This window comes from Furipterus horrens, unplaced genomic scaffold (assembly GCF_987537825.1).
Source record: "Furipterus horrens unplaced genomic scaffold, mFurHor1.1.pri manual_scaffold_10, whole genome shotgun sequence".
Taxonomy (NCBI): domain Eukaryota; kingdom Metazoa; phylum Chordata; class Mammalia; order Chiroptera; family Furipteridae; genus Furipterus; species Furipterus horrens.
The window spans coordinates 39549269-39569515 of NW_028327180.1; the positions used below are offsets into that span (position 1 = coordinate 39549269).

The 20247-nt window shown below is 47.1% G+C and overlaps 1 protein-coding gene and 1 long non-coding RNA gene across 5 annotated transcripts; both read left to right on the top strand.

Annotated features, from left to right (window-relative positions):
* The first annotated feature begins 3629 nt into the window (after positions 1-3629).
* LOC149999690 (uncharacterized) lies at positions 3630-8545 on the top strand. Its single transcript, XR_016513573.1, has 2 exons — positions 3630-3835; positions 8123-8545. It is a non-coding gene; the product is annotated as an uncharacterized LOC149999690 (long non-coding RNA).
* Positions 8546-9515: 970 nt separating this feature from the next.
* CREB3L3 (cAMP responsive element binding protein 3 like 3) lies at positions 9516-19928 on the top strand. 4 transcript variants are annotated; one of them, XM_090289343.1, is made up of 11 exons: positions 9516-9642; positions 9965-10062; positions 10351-10479; positions 10883-11183; positions 12060-12172; positions 14456-14593; positions 15139-15245; positions 16817-16885; positions 18550-18634; positions 18855-18951; positions 19144-19928. In XM_090289343.1, exons 3-11 carry the CDS (start codon positions 10351-10353, stop codon positions 19452-19454), a joined length of 1350 nt encoding a protein of 449 aa, XP_090145469.1. In that variant the 5' UTR covers positions 9516-9642; positions 9965-10062; the 3' UTR covers positions 19455-19928. The 4 variants fall into 4 exon arrangements, with proteins under 4 accessions (XP_090145469.1, XP_090145470.1, XP_090145468.1 ...); XM_090289344.1 differs by having other exon boundaries at positions 9965-10025; XM_090289342.1 differs by lacking the exon at positions 9965-10062.
* Positions 19929-20247: the final 319 nt, after the last annotated feature.

Genomic DNA, 20247 nt, shown 5'->3' on the forward strand with positions numbered 1-20247 from the left:
GGAGTTCTCCAAATTCACTTCCCTGTAGAATACAATGTTTATTAAAGGATAAATCATAAAAAAATATTTAAAGCTAGCCCTGGCTGCTGTGGCTCAGTGGATTGAGCATCGGCCTGTGAGCCAAGTGTCACTGGTTCGATTCCCAGTCAGGGCACATGACTAGGTTGCATGTCAGGTCCCTAGTTGGGGGCGCAAGTGAGAGGCAACCACACAGTGATGTTTCTCTCCTTCTCTTTCTCCTTTCCCCCTCTCTCTAAAAATAAATAAATAATTAATTTAAAAAAATATTTAAAGCTTAATAAACGTTAACAGTAACCACAGCAATTGTTTAGACCAGTGATTTTCAACTGGTGCGCTGCAAGAATTTTAAAACATACAATACCTGACTATATAGTCATGGGCACTGACCTCTTTTCACTTAGATTGTCGAATAAAAAAACGACAACAGCCAACGCAACAACAGCCATCTGGTATGAATGAATCAAAATTATACCTACTTTTTTTGTCAGATCAGCAAAATAATATATTTTTTGATGTGCTGCAGAATTTTAGTGATTAGTTTATGTGTGCCGTGAGATGAAAAGGTTGAAAATCGCTGGTTTGGACCAGGAGTCTACAAACCATGGCTCTCTGGCCGAATTCAGCTCAATGGCTCTTTTCATAGGAGCTAATGCTGGCTTTTTAACTGGTTGGGAAAAAAATCAAAAGGAGAATAATATTTCACAACATGCAAAATATAGAGGATTTGAATTTCAGCCTCCATATCTCCAGGTTACTGAAACACAGTCACACTCATTCATTCACAAATTGTCCACAGTGGCTGTCATGTGGTGACTGCAAGTTGCGTAGTTGCCATCTGGCCCACACAGCTGAAAATATTTACTATCTGGCTCTTTAAAGAAAAAGTTTGTTGACCTCTGGTTTAGACCAATAGAAGATTTCTTAGGGGGACAGTATTTTATCACTGACATTGTTTAGAATTGCCTATACACAGCGGTGATAGAAAAGCATCAAACAAAATAGGGTTTATTATCCTTTTTGAATTTTCAAAAGACAATGCACCCCTTCATTGAGAGCACTTGGGGTGGGCTTCTTCCCTCACCCAATCCTTGGTGTGCCACTGCTTACCTTTAGGAGCTAACTGGATCTTTCCTATTATCTCTATTTTGGAGCGGAGGAAGCTGAGGCACAGAGAGGCCAAGTAACTTGCCCAAGGTTACACAGCATGCAGGGTAGCGCTTGGATTGAACCCAGAGTGTTGTAATCATGATGTTCCCTGTGTGCTTGATGATGTGGCAGGGCCCAGATCATCCTGCCCAACATTGCCATAAGCACTGCCACTGAGGGGCAGGTCTGGCCTTGAATTTCAGCATCACCGCTTACAAAGTAATCAAGAGACATCTCCTCCCTGAGCCTCAGTGTCCTCATTTACAATATGGTTATAACAAAATCCCCCTCAATGGAGTTTTAGAAGATCCCTGTACTTAGCACAGTGCCTGGTATGGTGAATGATCAATAAATATTAGTTGTGGTTTTGATTAGACCTGGAAGCTTGGCCTAGGAGGAATGGTACTGTTTTTCTTGGAGGAAAAAATCCAAAAGAGTGAGGTGTTGAGAGGATTCAATGTACGAAGTGAGTTATCCAAGCATGCTTGTATATAGGAAATTGCATATACAAGTAAATAGAAACTAATGAAAGATAAGAGATTATTCCCTTGTCAGTTCTCTTTTTTTCTTTAATTTTTATTTATTTTTAGAGAGAGGGGGAGGTAGGAGGAGAGCATGAGAAACATCAATCAGTTGCCTCTCGCATGTCCCCAACTGGGGACACAGCTTGCAACCCAGGCATGTGCCCTGACTGGGAATCGAACCTGCGACCCTTCAGTTCACAGGCTGGTGCTCAATCCACTGAGCCACACCAGTCAGGGCTCAATTCTCTTTTAAGCCTTTTGATTAAATTTTTAAAAGCACTCAATTGAGTGCTGCTGTGTCTTTAACATTAATTTGCTAATTTTGTTTTAATAGTCACCTAGTCCAGAACCTTCCACAGGCAACAGTAGGTGCCTGGAATTTATTAACATTGTTTATTTTCCTTTGCCTCTGTTATAGGTACTAGGTACTTTTTTTTTTTTTTTAATTTACCATAGTGTTATAATACTTCTTTTTAAGATAAATTATTTGAAGAAAAAGGTTAGTCCAATCTTCAGCATTATTATCAACCTCACTTGTTTCCTTCAATAAATATTAGAAAGCCACTTCACAACACAATGGTAAATTGACACCAATATCAGATGCACCAAATAGAAGGTAACTGTGAAAAGAAATGCAATGTAAAAATAAATGTTATTAAGTTCTGCCGAGGCTTGTCCTATTCCAGGCTGGGTGACCTTTCAGGCATTCTCTAACATGGAGATTCTGACGGAGATTGAGCATTCGAAGGTGTTCCACTGGTGCAGGGCTGACATTCTGCGCCGAGGACCAAGGCGCGGTGCTTCCTTAACTGTCAGCGTGGCCAGCCTCGCTCACCTGGGGTGGAGGGCCTTTCCACGCACATGCTACACAGTGTGGCCCACAACCCAATTAAACACCGCTCTTCATCAGATTTTTCCTAGGATTAAACATTAATCCGATGTTCGATCTTTCTATAACCTTTAGATCAATTGTCACATTTTACAGATAGGAAAACAGAGTCTCAGAGGGGAGAAGTGACTTTGTGGTATCACAGCTAGTTTATCACTGAGCTGAGGACAGAACGTTGGTTTCCTGGCACCCAGTCCAGAAGGTAATTCTGCACAACATGGGACATTGATGAATTGATTAGAGACAAGACTGACATTTCAACTTGGCCATGAGCAGGCCTGTTTTCTCTTGGGATCCACAGTGTACATCAAGTGTGGGGTTCATTCCACAAATATGTAAGAGCCACCCTGATGGTGTGCAATTGTTCTCAGGGCTGGGGGCACAGAGATAGGTTCCTGCTCCTTGGTGTAAACAGGTAACAGAGATAAGTAAACCGAGCCCCCAAAAGGTATTATGCTAGAGTAACTGGGGTGGGGGTGACTTTGGCTGGGGTGATCAGGGCAGCTTCCTAGGGAGCTGATCACTGAGCCAAGATCACCAGCTTTGAGAAGGTATGGCCCTGGCTGGGTAGCTCATGTGGTTGGAGGGAGGTTCCGATGCAAGAATCAAACAATGAATGCATAAATAAGTGGAACAATAAATCAACATTTCTCTCTCTCTCTTCCTTCCTCTCATTTCTCTCTAAAGTCAATGAATAAAAGTTAAAAACAGAAGAGAAGGTGTTGTGGGTTGGATCATGTCTTCTCTCGACCCCGCCCCAAATTCGTCTGTTGAAGTCCTAACCCCTAGGACCTCAGAATGTGACAGTGTTTGGAAATAACGTTTTAACAGAGGTAATCTGACTAAAATGAGGCCATTAATGTAGGCACAGATGCATATGACTAGACTGGTATCCTTATAAGAAGAGGACATTTGGACACAGAGACACAGGGAGAAGACAGCGTCTACAGACCAAGGAGAAAGGCCTTAGAAGGAATCAACCCTGCGCACACCTTGATCTTGGGCTTCCAGACTCCACAACTGGGAGATAATAAATTTCTGTTGTTTCAGTCATGCAGTCCGTGGCACTTTGTTCCAGCAGCCAGGACGCATTCAGTACCTGGACACCCAGAGATGCCTACCACCCCACCTTATGGCCACCTTCCCAGAGTCCCCAGGGTGGAACTGGAGGAGACACTCTCTCTGTCTCCTACCCCACAACAGGAAGGAAGCTTAGATGACCACACCTGAAGCCAGTGGAGGCCTCCTTTTCCTGGTAAGAGCTCCGCTGCAACCCTTGGACTCACCAGCCATAAAGCAATCATCAGGTGGCTAGACATGGAGGGAGGGGTGGGGACAGGAAATGAATAGGGGGCCAGCCCTGTTTGCTAGTCTAGGCTTAGGGCCCTCATGGGGCACTGCCCCAGGGACCACTCGCTCGTTCACCTGAAGCTAGGAGACCACTTTCCTGTGGGCAGCTAAGAGGGAGCCCTGAACACCAGGCTTGGAGAACAGTGTCCCTGCGACCAGGCCTCCTAGCCCTGTCCACACACAGGTCCCACCCAGCCCCTTCTAGAAACTTCTAGAGCCATCACAGGACTGATCATTGCCTTCTAAACCTGGAACAAGGCCCTCGGTCCCCTCCCATCTTCACCTCCCCTTTGCTGGCTCTGCTCCAGCCCCATGCACGTGGTTGGTGTTCCTTATACCTCAGAGCCCTTACACTGGCTGTTGTTCTCTCTGCTTTTGACACTCTTTCCACATTCCCACCTGACCACCTTATATAAAATTACAAGTCACCCCCACAGTCCCCATCTCTCTTTCCTGCTTTATATTTCTATACATGCTCTCTTAATGTTACATATTTTCTTGCTTATGCAGAAATGATTTTATTTAGCATTTGTCTTCCCCCATTGGAACATCAGCTCCACTGGGACGGGAGTGGGGAACAATTTGTTGTTCCCTCCTGTGTCCCCAACACCTGGCACACAGTAAGTGCTCAAAAAATAATGGTCACAGGAATGAGTGAATAAATTCTTGGGTGTAACATCCTTCATTTTTTTAGGAAGAGCAGAGGGAGCCCATCTCCTGCCAGGCTTTCTTTCATGTTGTTCAGAGGCTCTGATTCAAGCCTTGTCTTCACCCACTCCTGGAACTTTCTGTACATGATACAGTGCATGATGTAAGAGGAGAGAGACCTGTGTAGTCTCGAGGATCAGGTGCTAATCAGTTGGCATTGCCCAAGAGGCAGATCATAGTCCCCCCTCTCCCCCAGCCCTCGGCATGCCCCAGCCACACCCATGTCACAAGGGTTTTACTCACTGCCTGGCAGGGTCTTATCCCAAGGGAAGGACCCAAAGCTAGAGGGGGGGAGGAGGAGGAGGAGGAGTTGGTCAAGGAGCTCTTGCTCCCAGACCCCCTTCACCTCTTCCCCCAAAAACTGACCTTAAATGGAAGTGTAGAAAGCAGCCAAAAGAAATAGGAGGTGACATGGTGACAAGGAGGAAGCCCCAGTCTGGAGCAGGGGACTTGGGCGTTGTCTCAACTGTGGCTGACTCATGGAGTGGCCACGGTGAGTCATAGTGCCTTATTAGCCCCTCTGTCCTCCTGTGCAAAATGGGGACTGTCGTGATGACCAGACTTGTGTTATGGCCAGAGGGCTGAGGCTGCCCGAAAGTGACAGGCAGGCAGGCCTCTGCTGAGCATCTCAGGACTGGAGCCCAACATAGTTGTTACAGACACACATGCAGGTAATAATAGTAACAGCCATGATGACTGCTGGACTTTCAGATCTGACTGTGTGGAGGTCCCTTCTAAGCATTTCATGTTTTAATTCATTGAATCCTCCCGACAACCCAGTGAAGCAGGTTGTTTGTGTCCCATTTTGCAGGTAAGGAAACTGAAGCAGGGAGAAGCATAGTCACACAGTGACAGTGGCAGAGTCAGGATTTGAACCTAGCCCCTGTTCTAACTCAGCGCTGTTTCAGAGAAATATCATGTTTTACTCTAAATTTTCTAGCAGCTACATCTTTAAAAAGTACAAAGTAAAATTAAGTTTCATTTTAATAATATATTTTGTTCATCTAAGTGATTGGATTAAGAAATCTAAGCTATTGTCATTTCAACACGTGGTCAATAACAAAATTATTAATGTGATATTTCATTTTTCTTCATACTAATCTTGTATATCCAATGTGTATAACAATTTGGACATGAAGTCTTCACCAGAAATCCTTGATGTGTACTTACAGAGTTCAGAAAATTTATAGTAAAAAATGTAGATTCACAAACCCCCGTTGTTCCATGTGTACACAAAACTTGTTCATTAACTGATTTGAGTATAGGTTTTAAATTTTAAATTAATAAAAATGAAATAACATTTGAAATTTAGGTACTCGGTAACACTATACTTCAAGTGGCCCGTGGCTCCTATATGGGGCAGGGCAGGTCTAATCCCCTAAACCTGTGGATTACAGAAAACTTTTTCTGAGAAAGGCCAGATAGTAAATATTTTTGGCTCTGCAAGGCAGCAGGATCTCTGTTGCAACTACTCAACTCTGCCATTGTATTGAAAGCAGCCACAGACAATATGTAAACAAATGGGTGTGGTTGTGTGCCAATAAAGCTTTATTTACAAAAACAGAGAGCCAGAATTGGCTTAAGGGCTGTAGTTTGCCCAATTACACATAAACTCAACAATTATATTTATACATGTTCACTTGTTCCTTCTGTGAGTACTGATTTGGCAGCTGCTGTGTGGCAGGCACCGTCCAGGCACTGGAGATACTGCACACAATAGCTCTTGTCATAATGATTGTCCCTATTTTACATGAATCTTAGTTGGGGACTTTTTAGCTCTTCAGTCCACACTCCTTCCTCTTGCTGATGAGCTAAGCTCCTGGACCAACACTGATGAAGGGAAGGAGCAAAAGACATTTTGTTGCCTGACACAGAATAGACACTCAATAACTGTGTGTTGAATGAATGCACACCACTCTAAATAAATAAAATATATAGTACATCAATGTTTACAGTATTTTCCCCTATCAGTACATGCAAATAATCCTTATTCATTTTTATGGCTACATAATAATATTCCATCAGATTCTATTACTCAATGACCTATTGATGGATATTTTGGTTGTTTCTAATGTTTTACTAAATGTTTAATGTACATGGTTGTTCATTATATATTTTGTATACTTTCTATTGAGGTAGAATTAATTTACAATAATGCAGGTCTTAGGTGTGTTCAATTTGATGAATGTTGGCTGAAGTAGTATTGTGTGGTATGGATATACCAGTTTGTTCATTCATTCCCTTCTTGGATATTTGTTTCCAGTTGGGGACAATTATGAATAGAGTTGTTGTGAACATTCATGTGCAAGTCTTTTTTTCAACATATATTTGCATTTCTCGTAGGTAAATACCCAGGAGTGAAATCACTAAGTCAAACCGTAAATAAATGTTTAACTTTGTAAGAGACTGCCCCATTTTCCAAAGTTTACCAAAGTGCTTGGAGCATTTTTGATTCCCAAAAGCAGTGAGTGAGATTTCCAGTTGCTCCATGGCTTCCACCAACATCTGGTGTTGTCTATCTTTTTGTTTTAGTCATTCTAGTTAATATCTTTCAATGTTTCCACATGTCACAAATAGTTTAGAATAAATAAAATAAAAATTAAAAACAGCCCTGGTTGGCATGGCTCAGTGGATTGAACGCCAGCCTTCAAGGGTTACCAGTTTGATTCCCAGTCAGGGCACGTGCCTGGGTTGCGGGCCAAGTCCCCAGCTGGGGGCGTGTGAAAGGCAACCACACATTGATGCTTCTCCCCCTCTCTTTCTCCCTCCCTTCCCCTCTCTCTAAAAATAAATTTAAAAATATTTTTAAAAATTAAAAACAAAACACAGCTATATAATTCCATTTGTAAAATGCTACAAACTCTGTCTCCTCTGGGAGCGTGAAGGCCCTGATAAGTTCTGCAAAGCTGTTTATTAACGCAAAGTTCCTTAGTCTTGTTTGACCAAAGCATCTTTCTGAGGTTGTGTTTCACACTTAAACATATTGGGGTACTCTATTATGGGAATTTTACTTCAGATTTAAACTGAGCATTGCTTTGAAGTAGATGGTTGTGTTTAGTCAATGGGAAAATGTGAAATCAAGGGTATCAAAAAGTTCTCCTGTTCCTCAAATGTTTATCCTTATCCTGCGTGTTCAGATAGCTCTTCATTGGGGTGTATAAAAGCCTTCTGAAGTCTGAAATTTTCAAAATTTAAAGAAACACAAGGAGGGAGAGAAAGGAAAGGGTTTAGTCAGGGAACTAGTATAAATGATGCATGGACATGGACAACAGGGTAGCAGGGTGGGGCTGGACTGCAGGAGAAGGTGTGGGCAGGGTCGGGGGGAGCAATGGAGGAAAAGTGGGACAACTGTAATAGAAAAAAACAATAAAAAAACCAATAAAAAAAAAGAAATACAAATATCCTGAGGAGGGGGACTAGGAGGTTCTTAATCTACATGGAGGTATAAGTGAGTAATGCCACACCCTTTTTTTTTTTCTGACAGCTTTTCATAAGAGGAGGAGGAAGAATGCTATCTCATGGGAACCAGGACTCCTAAGAGTCATAAATGGGGATGAGGGAGAGGCGAAGAAAAGTCCAGAAGTCAGATTGCACCTACTTGGTGCACCTGCTGTGATTGCCCAGCCTAGTGCCTCCTCAGCAAAGGCTGAGTAAATGTTATGACTGGATCACTAAAGACAAGCCAAACCAAATAAACCCCTTAAAGATCCTCCCAGAGGGATTGAAAAGGAAATAAGAAAGATCTGGAGGCCAAGAACAAGATAATGATACCAGCATCCAGAGGGGACAGTTACTGTAACACAGGGTCTCTTTCCTTTGGCACTGCTGACTAGGGGCCAGGTCACTCTCTATGGGGTGCTGTCCTGGACACTGTGGGGTGCTGAGCAGCATCCCTGGCCCCACCCATTCAATTCCAGGAGCATCCCTTATTTGTGACAACCATAGATGTCTCCAGACATGGCCCAGTGACCCCTGTGGGGGCAACTGCTGCAATGTAAGTTATTATTGAATAAAAGAACCGCATCATGTGTGGCACATAGTAGGTCCTCATTAAATTTTTGTTGCATGAATAGATAGTGACCAATGCATTGATAAATATACACCAGGATGTGAATTTCTTGGGAGTTGGAGGTCGTTTTAGTTACCACTGTAAACCTAGCACTTACCATCATGCCTGGTATACAGAAGTTTTGATGTAGCCATGTATTACTAAGCTCCCAAAAGCTTCTTGCTATTTTTAGTAAAACCAGACTCTTTGCCACAGCACACGGGGCCCTGCACAACCTGCCGCTGTGTACTTGCTGACCTCACCTCCTTCCTCTCTCCTCCTCACTCCCTCTGCTCCAGGCATACTGGCCTCCTCCTCTTCCTCCCACACCCCAGGCATAGTCCTTCCCCCATGGCCTTTGTATGTGCTGTTTTTTTTTTTTTTTTGCTTTTTTTTTGCCTCAAAGATCCTTCTCCTAGATCTCCCCATGGCTGTCTCTTTCCCATTATTCAGGACTGTACTTAAGTGTCACCTTCTAAAAGGGGCCTTTTCTAGCCCTCAGTTGTCCTTTACCATGATTTTGTTTTCTCCTGGAAGTGGACAGGACCCGGCCAGGGTCCTGGGCTTTCCTGGATCCCGACGTCTAGGTCTCTGATAAGAAACAGTCTCCAAAAGTAGGGAAGAGGTCATGGCAGAGCAGAAGCACCCCAGACTTTGGCCTTTGGCCTCTGCCTGCTGGAAAAGCACAAAATATCAAGATAACGGGTCTTCTCTCCCCTCCCCGCAGCTTGCCCTGGTATCACTGGCCCTTAACCCTGTCCATCGTGCATGCCTCCCAATCAGCAGCTGGGAGTGGGCTGGGAGCTGCCCGGAGCTATTTCAGCATCTTTTGGGGGTGGTGACAGATCCACAGAGAGAAACCAGACTTCAGGTGAGCCTCCCCGAATCAGAGACACAGAAAGTAGCTGGAAGCAGAGCTGGTTGGGCTTACGAATGGAGATTTAGTAGCTGGAAAGGTGAGCCCTGCCTGGGTCTTTGGGGGGAGAGAGGATCTATGCCAGGAAACCCTCCCCAAGCTCCCAGAGTTGGAAGGAGCCCCCACCCCATTGCACAGATGGGAAGACCGAGGCCCAGAGAGAGAATGTGGTGACCAAAAGCATGCCTCCATTCCAGGGCTGCTCTTGTATTTCTTCTAGGCCCCCCACCTCCTAGGAGGGAATGAAAGGGCCAATTCCATCAGCTTCGAGGGAGGGATCAGGCTGATTATCCCTGTGTGTGCATCTATCTAGCACTTAAAAAAAAAAAATCTTCACCTGAGCATATATTTATTGATTTTAGAGAGGGAGGAAGGGAGAAGGAGAGAGAAACATCGATGTGAGAGAGAAACATCAATCGGTTTGTATGTGTCCCAGCCAGGGATCAAACCCACAATCTAGGTATGTGCCCTGACTAGGGTTCGAACCCGCAACCTTTTTGGTGTATGGAACGACATTCCAACCAACTGAGCCACCTAGCCAGGGCTTTTTAGCACTTTTGAAAGAAACTGGCTCCTATCTCCTGGGCATTTCTGTGTCAGCCCCTCAGCACAGATTTGGAGGTGGAAGCAGACCTGGAGTTTGAGTAAAAATTGAACTTGAGCTGGACAGACCTGGGGTGGTTTGCAAATGGGAGATGGGGAGAAGAGGTGCTGCGTGGGCCTCATGCCTATCTTGTCCTTGCTCCAGATGGCTTCCACCACCTGTCCCGTGGGTCCCATCGACAGCCTGGAGCTCCTGGATCTCCTGTTCGATCGGCAGGATGGAATTCTGAGACACGCAGAACTGGGCAAGGACTGGGTTCATGTCGGGGACCAGGTGAGGCCCCCACTGCAGATAGAACTCCACTCAGTTCGGTAGTATTTACAGCTCATGGTGTGTAATTTTAGCAAAGCACACTATTTCATAGACTCTCTCAGCCACCCCAATGGGCAGGCAGCATTGGTGCATTAGAAGTGATGAAACTGAGGCCCAGTTTGGGGCAACAACTTGTCTGGGGTCACACAACAGTTTAGAGTTGGGTCCAAACTCAAACTCAAAGCTCATGCCTTGACCAGGCTGGAGGGGGTTCCTATGTCATATGATTGTGTTGAAGTCCCACAAACCTTTCATCTTGTAGACAAGGACAAGTGAGGCCCAGAGAGGGTCAGTGTCTTGTCCAGAGTCACACAGCAATCCAGAGCAAAGCTCACACCTCCTCATTCCTGCCCCACCCCTCCAGCAGGTCCTGCCAGCCCCAGGCTCTGATGATTTCCTCAACTGTATCTTGGGTTCTGGAGACTCCGTGCCCAGCTCTCCTCTCTGGTCTCCTGCAGCCAGTGATAGCGGCATCTCTGAAGATCTGCCCTCCGACCCCCAGGATACCCCTCCACACAATGGGCCAGTCACCAACCCTGCCAGCTGCCATTTCTTGGAGTCTGGCAAGGGGCTCTGCCCCTCCTACCATCCTGTCCCTCACAGTCCCACCCGACCCCTTCGGCCAGTGGCCCAAGTGCTCGAGACCTCCGTGGCCATAGACCTGGGTGAGTTCTGTGTCTTATCTCACTGTCCTCACCTTGTTAAACATGTAGCCACCCTTTGGGATGGATCCTGTCATGGGCCCATTTTCCAGACGGTGAAACTGAGTCCCCATGAGGTTAAAAAACAAGTCAAAGCCACAGAGCTGGGGTGTACCCCTGGCAGGCAGGCAGGCCACAGCACCAGGTGTTATGCTAGCAACCTCATCTTTGTGCCTCTGAAGCCTGGACCATAGTAGATGTTCCATGAAAGTGAGTGAGGTCATGGATCCCAGTCCTCAAGGCTCTTGGGGCAGGCCTTACACAGCAGACACTCCCAGCAGGGTGTCCTTTGTCCTTTGAGCCTTACAAAGGGGTGGGAGCTCTTATAAGTCCCATTGCAGAGTTGAAACTGAGGCTCAAAGAGGTTTAGTCACTTACCTAAGGTCACACAGCTTTGCCCAGTCAGGATTAGAACCCAGGGCTATCTGACTCCGAAGTGTGTGCTCTGGAGAGCAGCTCACAGTGGGCCAGGCACCAGGTGGGAGGGGACCAGAGGTAAGTCAGACCTGGTCCCTGTCCCAAAGGGAGATGAGGCCGGACTGGCTACAAATCTAGTCTGAAATACTGGGTGATAACAGCTGTTCTCTCCTGCATTGGCAATGGACCCCTCGACAATGCCTTAATGAATTTGGGTTCCTATCTCACAGCAGAGGAGAAACTGAGGCACCAGTCAGGGCTGTTCCCTTCAACCCAGGCTTTGGGGCCCCAAGCTGTACCAAAAGTCTTTAGTACATTGGAGTTAATCATGGAAGCCTTCCTGGAAGAGGCAAATAGAAGCTGAGAGGTCAGACCCCCCCACCTGACACCCTCTCTGTCTTTGTCCCCATCTGCCCTGGTCAGAAATGTGGAATGCGGGCCTCTATCCTGAGGAGCAGACTGAGATGGCAGACTCACCCCCGCGCTGCAACCTCACGGTGAAAGACCTTCTCCTCTCTGGCAGTGGTGGGGACCTGGTGAGCAGCCCCCGCCCCAACTCCTGAGCCTCAGAGCTGGGAGGGCCGCTGGGGTTCATGAAGCCCAAATACCCCCATTCCATTTCAGAGACTGGAAAACTAAGTCATACACAAAGACTGGATTTGTCCAGGGTCACAACCAGAGCAAGTCTGTGGGTTTCAGTCTTGAGTTCTCTATCTCCTGAGCTGGGACACCTTCTACTATAGTGCGAGTAGAAAAACAAACAAGCAAACAAACAAAAAACACCTAAAACTTACAAAGCACCTATTATAGGCCAGGCACTCTTCTAAATATTTTAAATGTATCATCTTTTAATTCACAACAACCCTGAAGATTGGGGCTCTTTTGATGTTAATTTTACATATGAAGAAGTGGGCACAGAGAAGTTAAGTAATTTGCCCTAAGCCACACAGCTGCTGCAGGCTTTATCCCTGGGCTGGCCTGTTGGGCCTGTTGTGCCCATTACATGCTGACTGAGGGCAGTCTATCTTGTCAAGGTTTCAAGGACCTGTAAACTAGAACTGACAACCCAGTTAGTGCCCCCATTCCTCAGATGAAAAAGTCAAGGCCCAGAAAGGTTAAACCCAAAGTCATACAGCAAGCAAGTGACCCAGTAGGATTTGAACTTCAGTTTGCCTGATACCAACAGTTATCCTGACAGGCTCTAGGCAAGACTGAAATGCCCCTCCCAACTCGAAAGATGTGTGGTAAGCACCAGCTGTGTGCTCAGCCTCTGGGGACCTCATGGTCAAGATGGGAAAACTGACTGCTCATGGAAGTGTATCAATGAGGGAGAGAGGCTAGAGGGTCATGGCAGGTCCTGGAGGGCATCCTAGAGGAGGTGAAACACCAGCAAGCCTTGAAGGGTGGGAAAGGAGAATCACTGCTTTGGAAATGCTAACTGGCTTTTGTAAATGCATCGAGTTTAGTATCATTGTTCTAGATGTCAACAACCTTAGGATGTGGGAAACCTTGTCCCCATTTTATGGATGAGCACACTGAGGATTGGATCCTGGAGATAAAATGGTTGAGCTGATCAACAACCTGGAGTTAGGTAGTGGAGTTTGATCCGAAGACTGACACAACTGCCCCAATCTCCACCTTTATTCCTGAGACTTGGGCATTTTGATGACAAGATTCTTTCATTTTTTAATGTTTATCCTTCATAATTTAAATTTAATTAAAAATGTTTTGAATAGGGAAATGCATCCACACAGTTCAAGTTCCAATGGTACAAATGAGTAGGTGGAGAGAACCACCCTCTCTCCCCAGTTGCCCAGGCACCCAGCTCCCCACACAGGTTCCAATTTTTTCTTCCAAAGAGATTCCTTTTTAAAAAAATGTAACACAAAAAGCAGCATGCCACATGTAACGATGTTTTGCCCATTAATTAATTTATTTTTATTTTTAATCCTCAAGGTTATGTCCACGGCTTTTAGAGAGAGGAAGGGAAGGAGGGGGGGAGAGAAAGAAAAAGAAAGAAAGAAAGAAAGAAAGAAAGAAAGAAAGAAAGAAAGAAAGAAAGAAAGAAAGAAAGAAAGGAAGGAAGGAAGGAAGGAAGGAAGGAAGGAAGGAAGGAAGGAAGGAAAGAATGAAAGAAAAGAAAGAAAGGAAAGAAAGATTGATATGAGAGAAACATTGATGGGTCTCCTCCCACGCACGCCCCAACAGAGGATTGAACCTGCAACCAGCTATGTGATCTGACCAGGAATGAAACCTCAATCTTTTTGTGTACGGGAAGATGCTCCAACCAAATTAGTCACTTAGCCAGGGCTTGACCCTTTAAGTTTTTTTTAACTTAGTAATTTATCATGGTGATTGCTCTGTAGCATGACCTGGAGACCCCATCCCTTTTCACAGCTGTGTAATATTCTGTCATACAAATGGGTCATGCTTTATTTAACCTGTCCCCTCTTTGTTGGGTATTTTCATTGCTTCCAATCCTTTGCTAATTGCAGTCAGTGTTACAATGAATGTGCAGAGCCCAGAATTGTGCCTGGAATGTAGTAAGTGACTATTAAAAGCTGTCCAGTGACTATTTGTTAAGTGAATGAAAATCCTATATGGCCATTCTTTTGCACACGTGTGAGGGTATCTGTGGGATCAATTCCTGGAAGTGGAATTGCTGGGTTAAAGGACTGTCTGCTGGGCTCTTGAGCCCCAGTGCCAGTGGGGACTCTACAGCAGATGGATTTATAGTTTTTCAAATCTGGTGCCTCTTTCATTTCCCAGAGGCTGTCACTCTCCCTGCCCCAAACACAATTCCCCTGGTTTTTCCACAGCAACAGCATCACCCGGCAGCCCCCCACCCGTTAAGACCTGGGACTGGACACTGCCAGGAGTTGGTGCTGACAGAGGACGAGAAGAAGCTGTTGGCCAAAGAAGGCATCACGCTGCCTACCCAGCTGCCCCTCACCAAGGTGAGCCCTGGAGACCCTTGGTTCAGGGTCTCTCCCTCTTCCTGCAGCTAGCTGCTCGTGAGCCTCACCTTTAGGCCACACTAGAATGATAGGACGTGTTTGTCACCAGAGTCAAATAATCATCAAAAAAACCAACTTACAGGGACCTATCTCGCCACAGTTTCCACCCAGCCTGTTCACTTACTATCAACACCTGGATTTGCCATTCCGCTTGGAAGACGTTATTAGTGTTGATATCAGCTGGCGACATGAAAGGCACTATTCTCAGATATGACCAGGAGGTGGCGCAATTACACCACACGCAAAGTTTGGTCTTGGTTACTAACTAGGAATAGGAGCTGGGAAGGTTACCAGGACCCAGGACCCTCCAGGAGACTGAGATAATTTAGGGGCAGGAAAGTTGGTCTTAAAGTCATCAGGAGTCTGCCCCCAGGTCCCTGAGTCTGAGATGCCTCCCATGGGAAGAAAATAAGGAGAAGTTGTAGGGTTCAAACGACAGAGTAGACCCCCCAGCCTGATTCTCCGCTTCCCATGTTACCTGGCAGTATGAGGAGCGAGTGCTGAAAAAAATCCGCCGGAAGATCCGGAACAAACAGTCGGCCCAAGAAAGCCGGAAAAAGAAGAAGGAATATATTGATGGCCTGGAAAGTCGGTGAGACTGGGTCCTGAGACTGCACACTCAGGGAGGAAACTGAGGCCGAGAGAAAGGGATGTGGTGAGGCTAAAGTCACAGTTTTTGGAGCCTGACAAAATGAGAGTCATCTTCCCTCTCCAGGAGAGACCATTTTTTAAATGTGAATTGCAAGGATGGGAATATGCCTACAGATGACACAGGGCAAGGGTTTCAGGGTCCCTTCATCTCCTGGAATATGTGGTGCCAAGAAAGGGGGAGGTTATTACCCATCATGCTTTGCTTCTGTGCCAGATCATGAGATGATGGGATGCTTATTGCTCTTGTCTGGTATCAATGGTCCTACCCAGAGTGATCATTATGGAATGTTACAGGTGTACTGGGGTTTTCTAGTTATTCCTGGGTCAGTTTGGGGATGTTATATTTTCCTAGGATGTTATATTTTATGTCATATTATTGACCTAAAATGATTTACAGTTTCTTATTTTTTAAAGTTCTTAACCATTTACAGTTGAGCCTGTTTAATAATTCATTTGTTTATTTGTGCCTTCTCTTTCTCTTTTATCTTCTTGATCAGTCTTGCCAGAAGTTTGTCTATATTATTATTATTTGCAAAGAATGGATTCCTGGCTTTTCCTCCCACCCAAATGTATTTTTCTTTTCTAGTTCTTTCATTTCTACTTAAATTTTGTAATGTCCTTCCTAGACTGTTGTGTGTATGTGTGTGTGTGTGTGTGAATGTATATGTGGGGGGTAGGGTTTATGCTTTTGTTTGTTTGCTGATTTTTAAATGTGCACATTTAGCTCACTGAGCTGAATTACAGCTATACATTTCCCTTTCAGCACCACCTTAGCCACATCTCACACTTTTTGATTTGTACTCCTGTCAACCATGTGGACACTACGTTGTCTATAATTTAATCCTTCTTTATCTTGTGAGTTATTTAGAAGGAGGACTCTTCAGTGAGGAAATTTCTTCTCTTCCCTGGTTGTGATATGAGGACCGACACATCCTCAAGCCCTGATCTGAGTATTTTAGCTCCACAGCTGAGTGGTTGTGACCATGACCATATCCTCAGATAGATGCAGATGGGAAAGGTGGGGTCCCCAGCCCCCTAGATGGAACAATGATTATTGTCTTGTTCCTCAAATGCAGCTTGCTAAGCCCCTAGTCAACTTTAATTCATGCCATTCTCCCAACCACTCTGTGAACCAGGTCATTGTAACCCCATTTTACAAACCAGGAGACTGAGGTCAGAGAGCTGATGGCTCAAAGCACAGGGAGGGTGAGGATTGTAACTTGGTTCTCCTTGGACTCCCAGTCACCCTGTTATTCCATCTTCTGGAAACATCACAGCCTGAGTTTGGCATTCTGTTTCCAATCCTGGGGACTCAAACTGTAATGAAGCCCCTCACATTAATGCAGAGATGGGTTCACATTCTCTCAGACTTGCCATGATGAATTGGAATGAGTGACTTCCCCTCTTTGACCTTGTGTTCCCTGCCTGTAAAGTGAAGCCTCACAGGAATCTGTGATTGGGACAGTTGGTGACAGGGATATTCTGAATGTCACTGTGGCACTGTCCCTGTAGGATGTCAGCCTGCACTGCCCAGAACCAGGAGCTTCAGAGGAAAGTCTTGCATCTGGAGAAGCAGAACCTGTGAGTCTTGGTCCAGCCAGGGCAGAGGACAGGGGGAGCCGGCCACCAAATCCCTTACAGGAGAGGTGGATAATAGTGGGGGAAAGCTTCTGTAGTAGCAGGGCAGAACAGGGGGTAAGGGTTTCACCTAGAATGGGGACAGGATGCGTAGATGTGGGGATTTCAATTTGGGGCCTTGAAGGATGTATAAGAGTTCATAGGGGGAAGCTGCTCCAGTGGAGAAAATGGCATATGAATGGCCAGAGGCTAGGAACATGGTGTGTTGGAGAACTGTGCATAATTCCGTCTAAGGGATGCATCCATTTAGTTCATTTATTTAGCACCTACTCAGCCTCAAGTGTAGCTCTGGGCACTGAGACCACAACAGTGAACGAAGAAGACATAGTCCCTCCACTTAAAAGAACTCAGTCTAGTGGAAGACATCGTCGTCGGCAGCCGTCCGTCTCGAGAGACGATGGTGTAGCTTCTTAAGTGTCTATCTGCACCGCCGAGAATGGCTGTGCAGTCCGACTCGGGAGTGACACGGCATCTGTCTCCTCCCGTGTTGAATTGACATCTTGCGATGACGCTGGAGTGTCCTCTCCAGTGGAGCTGAAGCTACAGAGCCTGGGCAGGGTGATATGGAGGGTCTGCTGTTGCCCATGCAGCAGACCCCCCCTCTCTTCGCAGCTGAAGGGTCCAAGGGAAAGACGGAGTCGATACAGCTTGGCTTCAGGTGCGCCGCAGGAGTTGCCGGTGTTGACTACAACGTCAAACCGCCTTAGGGACTCCGGCTCCGGATTTTCTGTCGGGGTTTACTCCCTTAGCCTTTCCCCAGAAGAGGTATGCCGCAAGGCAGCGGAGGTTTTTTGGAGTCAGAGTTTTCCTTCTCTGATGTACCCTGACTGGAAGATCGAACCAGCGACACTTAGCTCGCAGGCCGACGCTCAATCCACTGAGCTAAACCAGCCAGTGGAAGACATACGCAAGACAAAAATATATAACAGATCACACAAGTACTGATAGCCATGAGGAAGAAAAATAAAGCAGGATGAAGGGCTATTTTAGACAGGAAGATCAGATAAGGTGACATTTGAGATGAGAACTAATGGATGAGAAAGAACCAGCTACAAAAAGACCTGGGGGAAAAGTGTCCTTAGAGGGAATAGCCCATTTAAAGATCCTGGGGCAGCACAGTGCCTGGCATGTTGGAGGAAGAGTGAGGAGGCCCATGTGGCTGGAGCAGAGTGAGCAAGGGGTTGGGAGGGAGGACGTGAGGGCAGGGAGGAGATGGGGCAAGTTCTGCAGGGCTTTGTTGCAGGGAAGACTTGAGGGAGGTGGGAACCCTGAGTGGATTGGGAGAAGCTGTTCACTTTTGAAAAGCGCCCCCTGATGGCTGAGTGGGGGCAGGAAGGGGAAGGGTGTTGGGGGAGGGTGAGAGGAGGCTTGGGCTGGTGTCCAGGTGAGCGATCCTGGAGGCCTGGATGGGGGAGTTAAGAGTGGCAGAGAAGAAGATGTCATTGGAGAGTTATCAAAACAAAGAGGAAGTGTCTAAGACTTGTAAGAGCGGTGGGGCCGTGAAGGATGGACAGAATTCAGATGTCAGCCATGCTGGGGACAAGAAATGGACAGGAAAACAGGCTAAGGCTCTTAGGGCTCGGCCAAGGCTGCTCATTTCCACTAAGGTCCCTCCTGGAACAGCTGAAGAAACTCCAGGCCATTGTGCTCCAGTCCACCAGCAAGTCAGCCCAGGCAGGCACCTGCATAGCGGTGAGTCCTACCCCCTGCTCTCATGGCCCCCAGGATAAAGGAGGTCGTTGACCTTGGCAGACTGGCCTGCAGGAAGGGGGATGGTGAGTGTGAGTAGCATGGCCCAAGCTCCAGTTCAAGCATAATCCAGTCTTCTGGGCCTCAGTTTCCCTGCCCATGAGATGGGTATGCTTACAGGGACAGTGGAGGGATGGGGTGACCCCACCCCCATCTCTGGCAGGTCCTGCTGCTCTCTTTCGCCCTCATCGTCCTCCCCTCCATCAGCCCTTTTGCCTCCAATAAAGCTGAGAGTCCCGGAGACTTCACACCTGTGCGAGGTAGGTGGGCAAGGATTGCTTTGGGGTGCATGGTGGGCTGCACAATTCCCTTGGCTCCCCAAGTCCCTGTATGGGCCTCTGGGGGAGGGGGAAAGAGCTCCCCTGCAAGTGCTCCCTGAGGCTGAAAGACAAAGAAAGGAAGGACACCAGCTTCCCCACTACATCCCTTCTGAACCCTCAATTCTCGCTCAGTTTTCTCCAGAACTCTGCACAATGACGCTGCTTCCCGTGTAGCCCCTGACACCACACCAGGTTCCAAGGCCCCAGGACTCCAGCACGAGGCTGGCACACCCCAGGAAGGGTCTCCAGAAAGTCCCAGGGCTCACTGGGAATCCCAGAACATGCTGGCTCTGGACAACTTGACAGAGGAGCTGGACAAGTCGACCCTGGTCCAGGGCAACTGGACAGAGGAGCTGAGCCGGGCCACCCTGCTGGACTGGGCCTCGCCTGAGCCAGCACTCAGGCCAGGGCGCATGGGGCTAGAGGCAGGGGAGGAGCTGTGAGCATCACCTGGACGTGCCCTCAGGCCCCTCTGCTTAGGGGCACTGTGGCAGGTTCTCAGTGGACAGGTACGGGATTGGTGGTGAGGCAGAGGCCCCTGTGGAGATGCCAGGATGGAGATGCAGAAACACAGCTACACACCTGGGAACTCAGATACAGAAGCAGAAACTGATGCTCAGTTACAGGGCAATCATAAGGCCACAAAGCCTGAGAAATACACAGACCCAGGCCAGAAGGAAAGAGGCAGACACACACTGAGTGACCCATAGACCCAGACATACACACAATATGCCTCAGCAAGTGCCCTGCCTGGGGACTTCTCCCTGCCCCTTCACACACAGGGACAAGGAAGTGGCTGAGACTGCAGGGACCCTGGCCCCTAAGCACTGAACTTAAGGATGGCCATGACCCACAGCTACCCCCCACTTTCTCAAGGCTGCTGTGATCCTTCAATAAAATATTGTGACAGAACACAACTGGAGTGGAAGTGGAATAGGGTGAGGACTGAATTGGAGCCTGGGGTTCCCCAACCCCCAGAAGGCAGAGCTGGGCCAGCCTGGGATGGGGGAGTGAGGTGGTGGTCCCCAGGCAACCAGACTGGAGAGGGGGCCCGCGACGCACCAGGCGCGTCTTCAGCACCATGGAGAGCGGCAGCGGGCAGAGCGCGGGGTCCCGGTGTCTCTAGTGGCCTCAGGAGGCCCTTCAAGGGCTTCCAACGAGCTGGGCAGCTGTCTTAGAGGAAGGATGGGCTCCCCACCCTGTTCATTTTAACCATTAAGAGACTGAGGTATTGGA